The sequence below is a fragment of the Oryzias latipes genome, chromosome 3 (genome assembly GCF_002234675.1).
Source record: "Oryzias latipes chromosome 3, ASM223467v1".
Taxonomy (NCBI): domain Eukaryota; kingdom Metazoa; phylum Chordata; class Actinopteri; order Beloniformes; family Adrianichthyidae; genus Oryzias; species Oryzias latipes.
The window spans coordinates 21,373,465-21,382,483 of record NC_019861.2 but is presented as its reverse complement, the minus strand read 5'-3'; the positions used below and the strand labels follow the sequence as shown (position 1 = coordinate 21,382,483).

Here is a 9,019-nt window from a genome sequence, read left to right as displayed (position 1 = left end):
CAAACCACTAAGTGTAAACGGTCGCTCTCATTTGTTCCACTTAAATTGTTACATTTTCACTTCACAATTGTCTGTTTGCGTCCTCATAAAGGATTGCGACACATACTCTTTGATGTAATCTGTTGGTCACTTATTGAAAAAAAAAAACTAGAGTTAGCCAATTTGACCCGAATGAAATATTATGGATTAAATTGGATTATAAAACCATTTTAAATAATGTAGTTGGAGAAAAAAATAAATAAATTATTTTGTGGGCACCACTGGTGCTGTGACGTGCTTCATGCAATCAATGACGAGTCATGGTATTTGTCACAGTAATCTGAGTAAAAGATAACTTCAATAAAATGGTTAAGTAAGACATATGGTTACTATTTCCTCTAAAACACTTAAAATGATATGTGATTGAATCTTTTGTCATTTTCCCACAAAACTGGAGATTGTAATTACTTGATTCATTGTTTCTTGCTCTCCTAGATTTTTCACCTTGCGATAATATCGGTTGGAAATTTAGTTTTTTTGTACAACTGAAATTGAATTTACTGTATTGGGAAATTCTCCTCATGATCGTTTTTGGTAGTCGTGACCACCTTTGGCCAGCAGAGGGCAGCAAATTACATGTGTTATTCCAACGGCCAACGAGCTGCAGTACAGTGATCTGTACAGTAGAGGGAGAAAGAGCGTCACAGCAGACGTTGAATTTCCGCAGAAGAAGAAGAAGGTCCCACTTTGAAATGTTGTCATGAGTGGAACTCAAAGAAGGTTTCACGTAGAGCGGATTGTTTTATTAGTAAATTGTTTCTAGTGTTTTTGTCGTATAGTTTTAAAGTCAAATTTTAATCTACAGTTCGTTGTGTGGGAATGGCTGCAGTTGGAAGCGGGTAGCCATCAGTAATGTCGTGGACCGATCAGCGTCAGGGGAAGGTTGGAGACCTGAGGAACCAGAGCAGAGAAGAACTGCAGGAGCTGCTGCTGCGACAGGAAAAAATCCTCTCCAATAAGTGAGTCTGGCCTTTTATTAGACGACAAAAGAGACATTTTCCTGTAGTTTTTTTTTATTTGTTTAATGACCATAGTATATTAGCAGTTAAAAATAGTTACAACACATTCGGTTCCATCATGTTAACGTTATACCAACTGTTAAGAAATTAAAAGTAAAACCTGCACATTTTAAAATGCCCACTTTGGGCTTTAACCGAATGTTTTATATTCCAGATGCTACATGTTCGTTTATATTGTTTATTCTTAGTCATCTTTTAACTTTTAATAACAAAAAGTTACTCCCAAAGACAAATGTTTTGCTCGAAAAATGTCCCTTTTCAACAGTGAATGTAATCATAGCAAGAGGATTATGTTAGAGTCCCCCTCTGATCATCTGGATCCAGTCTCCTACAAGTGGATGCATCATGGCGTGGAGGAGGAGGGGGCTTGTGGCCTGCCGACTGTAGCTTCTACATCACAACAAGATTTTTTTCATGTATATGTCCTCTATCCTGAGAAAAATGCCACAAGAACACGTTAAAAACCGAATTTTCATTGCAGTGGGCCTCGAGGTTGCATCAAAATAGCTAGGAATGTATCATAAACCATATCAACTGATGCTTATTGTGTTGTGTATAAATCACAGATTAAGTTGTTGTTTGTTTTAGAAAAAGAGGCAGAGATGTGATAAATGCCATGTGACATAACTGCTCGATGAGTTCTTTACAAGATGATTGTTTGTTGTTTTTTAGGAGGTTATTACAGACTCTTCCAGACAAAGGGAAAAAAATTCAAGATTTTGCAGACAACGTGCGTCTCGCCATTGAACAGCGCATCGAAGAGGAGAGGAGGCGAGATTTACTGTCTGCTACAAGGAGCGATTTACAATCCAAGTACCAGCAAGCTTTCAGTTCGCAACAACGTGGAGTCACCTCATCAGCACCTTCATACCAAAATGAGGAAGGAGAGGACTCACGAGGAACGGAAAGCACACCTGATTTAGCACCAACGAAGAAAGATGCCACTTTAGAAAAACAAATGGACACATCTGCTGCCGAACCCTCTGTTAAATCTGAAGAGATAAAAGAAAGTGAGCTAGTGGAAGCCCTGGACAGGGTCCAGGTATCCGAGTCCAATACTGGAAAGTCCAAAGAAGCCTTTAACAGCAAAGCAACAACCAATTACTTTCTCCAAAAGCAAACACCAAAGAAGCCTCACTATATTGCTGTCCTGAATAGAGGAGAGTCCTCTTTACATGCCATCAGGCAAAAATTCAAACCAAATCAGTAAGTTACTTTATTTCTTTCAAAACTTTGATATATTATTTGCATTTATGTCTGTTTTATTAGGGATAAACATCTGGATTCCTTGAAAATCAAAATGTTTTAACCCTCTTTTCAGGCTGCTCAACAGAAGTGACGTTTCAACGTCAGGATCCTCGTCACCAGGTGAGCCCTCTGGAGATGCATCGCCGCTGTCCGCTCAGGCCAGGAGGGAGCAGGACAAGAAACACCTGGATGATGTCACTGCGGCCAAACTCCCTCCTCTTCATCACAATCCTGCCCAACTCCTGACCCTTGAAGAGTCCGCTGCCTTACTTGTAGAACACACCAGAAAGCAGCAGGTTAGTGTGACTGAAACCTCTCACACACATCAATATGACTCGCCATTTAAAATGGCTGTGAAGTGTTGAGAGGGCTTCATCACTGATGTCTATCATTTTGGGCTTGTTGTGGACCACTCAGAAGATTTTCTAACAATGCACAGTTGCTACTGTGGAGGTTTTCATATATGTGCAGGACTGATGGTAATATAGGTGTCATTATTTGCCCACAGGGGCATTTTCATAAATTCTTTTTTATTATTTTGTTAAAATGGTCTCAAAACAAAATGTTATTATCTGCCATTGCACAAAAGCACACATTGACAAATGTTATGCAGGTTTGAATAAAAAACTGAAAATAAAAGTGAATAAATTGGTTCAAAGTAAAATAAAAATCTTAGTGAAATGTGTTTTTAATGAATCACTGACTACATCATTTGATGTTTGTTTCATTTTGGTTTTTCATAGTTGTCATTTTCCCTTAAGAACTCCAGAGGGCAGTATTCAGACACTGACTTTACATGCAGACCAATACCTGTAAATGCAAGAGTCAAATCATCTTATTATTATTAGTCATATTTCAGTGTTTATTGCTCTCTTTATGCACTTTTTCCTATTGTTTTTTTTCTTCAAATCTTGTGTATGATTGTAGGAGTTGCAGGCCAAGCTGGCAGCCCAGAAACTGTCTGAGGGACTAAAAATGTCGGTGGGGGGCTACAACCCTGACGGCGGCTCCATGGGCGCCTACAGAGAGGTGCACGATGAAGAAGCACAGCTTTCCTCAGAGGAGGACTGATCCTGGAGGACCAGCTGAGGAAACCGTTGGCCCTTTGGCTCAAAGATGCTTTGGACCTCACTATGTGGAGCTCTCATGCATCTTAGCATGAAGGAGATGTGGATAGACTGAGCTTAGCAAACTAAATGTTAAGTTAGGATGATGGATCTGTTTAGCTCAGGTCTTCTCAAGTTCTGTCAAGATAACAGCTTCAGCTGATCCAGAGTCTGTGAGGTTAAATCCTAAATTGGTTTTCTAAGTTGAAGTTTTCTTTTAAAATTAAAAAAATGCACTTCAAGTTGATCAGCAGGTGGAACTGACTTTTTTGGGACATTGTGACTGTTTACAGCTGTACCAGCAGACGTAAGCTGAATAAAAACATCTGACTTTGTGAAAGTTAGAGTTTATATGACAACATTACTGACTGACAACTACATCAAGCAACACTCACCAAACAGCATTTTACAAACCCTTTTTCATTTGTAAACATGAACTCTATAGCACATGTTTGGCTGATTGCAGTAACATTTTGGAGTAAACGGGGTTCATACTTTAAACCTGAAGCACTGCTGCATAAATCACCTTCAGGTTGCAATCGTGTGTCTTAATCCTGCCAATCTTTTTTCGTTACGGAAACTGTAAATTTGACGGAAATATGATAAAGGGAGAAATGGGAAGATTCTGCATTGTGAGTGAGCTCAAAAAGGTTCTTGGTTGGAATCCCAGATGAGTCCTTTCTGTGTGGAGGTGCATGCATTGTTTTTCCTTTTGTCCACCCATGTGGACTTACCTTTGCCTGAAGATAGCTGGGACATGTGTCAGGGCATGTGTGGCAGGTATAGATGATAATCTGATAGATTAAAGATTAGGCCAGAAGCTGTTGGTTTGCATCTGATGTTCTAGTGCTTCAAGTTTGCAAACAGTCTATTTGCTTTGAACGTGCATTAATTATTCACTGCCTTGCACTAGTGACCTGTCCAGGGTGTACCCCACCTTCGACCATTAGTAGCAGGGATAGGCTCCAGCGGCCTCATGACCCTCAGGGGTTTTAGTGGGTTCAGAAAATGGTTAGGATGAGTGTTGCGTACAACAGCAAAAAAAATCATTTTGTTTCATCATTTGTTTAAAAATTAAACTGTCTTAATTTTAACAACGTTTTCTTTTTAACTAATTGCACATTTCTTATACTAGTAAAATTTCAAAGTGTTGCCATTTTCCCATTTCTGAATGAAGAAAATTCCGAAGAGCTGCTCTTGCAAAATGTACCCGTGATTTGGTCTATTCAGGTGAAATAACTATTTTCAGTTGTAAATACAAAATGACCACATAGTCTTATGTAGTTGACTTTTTATCTTCAAGTTTTAGTTTTCTTTAAGTTTAAAATGAAGCTGTAAAGAGGTATGGGAACCACTTTCCAATGAAGCTGTGGTCATCTCTAGGAACTGATCATCTCCGAACCTGTGAGATGTTATCAGACAAGAATCCGTCATATGCTTGGTGAGATTAATGGAGGGTAGTGAGTTATAAAGTCTTGATGGCTCAGACATCTGGACTGCATTTGGACCGTGTTGTTGCTGGGAATGGCAGGCGATGACGGGACAGCGGCAAGCTAAAGCAACAGAGCACATGCCATTCCTCAACCCTGCTAATATAGAGTAGATAAGGAGTGTCAGCCACTTGAAGGAACTTTCTAAACTGTGGCCTCCAGCTCTCACAGAGGAGCGCAGGGCGTCTTCATTTCAACAGCCCAATTCTAGAGTTTTGATTAGGGGGAAATTGGGCGCTGGGGCACCTATTTAGGGGAAATGAGGGTGAGTTCATGTAGGTCACAGCCTAGCGGTAGATGCCCTTTGATAACCTTTCGTAATTGTTTCTGAGGCGTTGGTGGAAGATGTTTTAGAGTTGTGGGGGGAGAAATAACCCAACACAGATCTGATTGCTGTGTATTTAGACACTGCAGCTGATGGGCTCCAGAGAGGCCCAGGGGTGACGTCCAATAACAAATACTTGAGCACGATCCACAGAGGATCCTCATTGTTCTGGGATTAATTACAGCCTACCTAGTTTACATAAATGCAAACTGTTCTCAATTGTCGGGCACATATTTGCTGCAGTTCTTTTCTTGGTTTCTTGGTATCAAATGTGGATGTTGTTTGGGGGGAAAAAAACAAGCACATGGGTCAAAGGCTTTTCTTTCACGCTCTACAGTGATAAGGAGGTTATTTATACTTAGGCTCAAATCCCATACCCCTTGACTCGGATTAATAGGGTCCTCGTGAAGTAGTCTGCAAGTGATTTGCTCCAACTCCAAGTCCAAAATCGCACGTCCTGCGGGAGTAGAAATAATTTGCTGTTTGGGAGTGGAAAGTGGAATGTGATTTCAAAACTGCTTCTTCAAAGACCAGTCAGCTCAGTCTTAAATTAGATATACAGTATGATGTATAGACTGGCGTTAAACATGAGTTAGACCCTAAGCAGAATGATTTGATTATGTCTGCCAGGTTACAAAGTCTGAGGTCATGCTTTTTCCATACTCTGCTTTTGTCATACTTTTTCAAGGTGCATGAGGAGATGAAATAATGCAAAGCGCAGCAGCTTTCTGCGATATGGTTACAGCCCATCTTCCATCCCAATTTGAAACCGGTTTTCCCTCCTCTCACATTATAGAAACTCGTCCAGTGAAGTCAGTTTGCGTTAGCCGAGCCATGCCATGCAAGCATGCCATGCAACCTCAAGCATGTATGGAAGCAGGCATTTGTGGTTCTTCCAGGTTCGGCTTTGATCACATCTCTTTCTAGATTTACTGAGTTAAGATGATTCTCCTAAAGACCCATTCTGAAGAAAATTGTGTTTTGGGTGTTTTTTACATGTTCTTGTAACATTTTCCCAATTTTTGATAAAGTCCTGCCACTCTGCAGAAACTATGTGCTAAAAAAACGACACAGTTTTTGGATTTTGGCTAAAAACTGCATAATTATAGTTAAAAGACCACTGGGGACGCTTTTAAAAGATCAAATGATGATTGGAATTGGACTTTAACCATCATAAGTCAGCATGACCTGGAACAAATATTTTTGGTTAAGAGAAAGCCTTTTCCTCAAGTGTGAAAGTGGAACTAGTGTTTCAAATGCAAATGTGATCAACTTGGAAAAACAGCTAAAGTGTGACTTTGCTGGGTTACTTGTGGGTGTGTTTTCGACGAGGTAAGTAAATACTTTCCTGACAGAAGTGAGGTGCTGAGGTCTCCAGTTATCTCACCATGAAACGTGTGTGCGTGTGTGTGTGTGTGTGTGTGACAGGAAGCCTGCTCATAGTTCATTTCATGGCTGCTGGCTGCCTGAAGAAGCATGATATGTGACTGCAGCACTCTTGAGGGTCCTGCAGCTGTCTCACTGGGAATGTGGACAGAAAAATATTCCCCTACTGGTGGGTTAATCTGCTGAAGGGGGATGGAGGTGTCTGAAAGTGAGTGCTGGTTGTAAAACACAGTCAAAGGATGATTTATTGCAGTTTTTCCTTCTTAAGACTGTTTTACTCTGTTTCTTTCCCCAACGTTCACTTGACACGGCTGGCTCTCTGCACGTGAATGCGGCTGAGTGCAGCATTTCCTTCTTGTCTGTTCAATGTGGCTCGCAGACTCTCTACACAATCTGTGGAGCACAGAGAAGCCTGTAAATTAAAGAGATATTACAGAAATCGTCTGCATGCTGGTTTGAATCTTTGTTTTTTTCTTTTCCTAACTCCTCCTCTCAAAGATCTGAACACAGGTTGCTTTTTTTTTTTTTTTTTTTTTAGTAAACGTCAACAGTAAAATCTCCAATATGAACCTGAAATGAAAAAGAGTCAATTTTATTTTAAAAAAAGAAATAAAATTTAGATTTTGAAGTAAAGGATTGTGTAGCTGAAAAGCAAACATTACTGATTTGAAAGCAGGAATATAAAAAAACAATTGAATGACTAAACCTAAAGAAAACATGGGAAAGCCAATGTTTTTTTGTTGCACCTTATGTACTGGACATAATAGAAATTCCAAGTGTCTTGCAGGGAGACAAAAAAGCTTTGGCAGCACCCGATGAATAAGCAAAAACTAAAATTTTATCTTAAAATTAAAAAGAGAAGACAGATATGTTGAGGGTGGTGCTGCATGTTAAATACTAGCAAAGTTTTGGATTTGGATTTAAATGAGGACAACGTCAAGTTACAGTGGAGAACTGGCTTCATTCAAGCTCAATTTAGCAGCTACAACCGGTTCTGATTCAAAGTTCTGGCAGAACCCGCCTGCATTTGTGTTCCATGAGGAGACTGAAAAGGGTTTTAACCCTTGTTCTATCCTAGGCACGTTAACATTGGGAGTGGGGTCATCTGGACCCCACTAGACAGTGCGCTGACCCTTTTTCTTCAATAATTTTTCATCTTCACTGGTGTCTGTGGATTACATGAAATCCACTTCACCTTTATCCACCTTTACCATGGTAGGGATAAGACGTCAATGGTCATCTTGACCCTATAGGGTAGCACAAAGGTAAAGCATGAGAGCAATAGAGATTCATAAATATTCAGGATCACTTTAAAATCAATTGATATTTATAATAAACAATGAAACAGAATTTTGAAAAATTTAGGATATTGAATAGAAAAACTAGGTTTTAGAATCTAAAATGTAAGGTGGAGGATTCCACAGGACTGAGCACTCTAGTGGTCACCAGAGGTTTACAGAACCGTTGTTACAGTAATTAGAATTATTTTCTCTGCTCACCTGTTGGATTCTAATTTAGTTTGGGTTCCTATCGTTACAAATATTTCTGTTTTTGTCAGTCCCCCTTCAATAAATCAGTGATTTTTAGTAATTTGGTATCATACCTTTTTTGTTTTTCATTTGGGTTTCTTCCACATTCTTTAATTTAGATTAAGGTTTTTTCATTAAATAATTGAAATTCCTGCCATATCTTCACCAGCCACTCTTCACCAGTGAAAAGTTCTCTGCAGTTTTTTTCTATGCTGTGTTTTCTAGTGGTCACCGCTGTAGTCCAGGACGTGCAAACACATAATCCTGTTGCCCACAACCTGTCCACTCTGACAGGGCCTCATGGGGACGCCCTGAATGGGCGCCATCAATGTGAAATCGTCCTTCTAACTTGATTTTTCCTTTGTTTCTGCATGACTGCATCTGCTTCTAATTACCAGTGTTGTAAAATGTACTTCTATATTTTTTTATTATGCACACTCCAGTTTTGATTATGATACAAAGTTAGGTCATTATTTTTCCACCACAGTTTTTCTTTCACAGTGAAACGGTTTAATGTGAGAGACGTTAAACAGTCCACAGAGTTTCTGTAACATAAGAATGTCACAACACAAGCCCTGTGTTTCCTTTTCCTTGGAACAATGTTTACAGTTCGAAAGCCATAAAACCCGCCACAAATGGAAAATGCATGGTTTAGCTGTAATGAGTTATCCTTGTGTAGTTGTGTCTTTTGCGGCAGATGTGTTTATTTTTGCTCCTGACAGTAGTGTTTGCATGTCAGCACTGGATGGCAGCAGTGCATCTTTGGCCTTATAAGATGAGCAGTTTTATTATTGTTTTCTTATTTAATCATGTGTATTTAAGAAAATTATCGTTATACTTGCACAAGATGCAGGTTAGATGTTAACAATTTGTCATA

At 39.5% G+C, this 9,019-nt stretch overlaps 1 protein-coding gene across 1 annotated transcript; it reads left to right on the top strand.

Annotated features, from left to right (window-relative positions):
• The first annotated feature begins 648 nt into the window (after positions 1–648).
• Positions 649–3,752, top strand: polr2m (RNA polymerase II subunit M). The gene is made up of 5 exons (XM_020714265.2): positions 649–759; positions 845–998; positions 1,731–2,264; positions 2,380–2,602; positions 3,234–3,752. The coding sequence occupies exons 2-5, from the start codon at positions 892–894 to the stop codon at positions 3,375–3,377; spliced, it is 1,008 nt and encodes a 335-aa protein (XP_020569924.1). The 5' UTR covers positions 649–759; positions 845–891; the 3' UTR covers positions 3,378–3,752.
• Positions 3,753–9,019: the final 5,267 nt, after the last annotated feature.

Excerpts from the sequence above, each read along its gene's own strand:
- polr2m (XM_020714265.2), top strand. The coding sequence starts at position 892 with ATGTCGTGGACCGATCAGCGTCAGGGGAAGGTTGGAGACCTGAGGAAC. Across the intron at positions 999-1,730 it reads GAAAAAATCCTCTCCAATAA|GAGGTTATTACAGACTCTTC; the intron begins GTGAGTCTGGCC and ends GTTGTTTTTTAG. Across the intron at positions 2,603-3,233 it reads AACACACCAGAAAGCAGCAG|GAGTTGCAGGCCAAGCTGGC; the intron begins GTTAGTGTGACT and ends GTATGATTGTAG.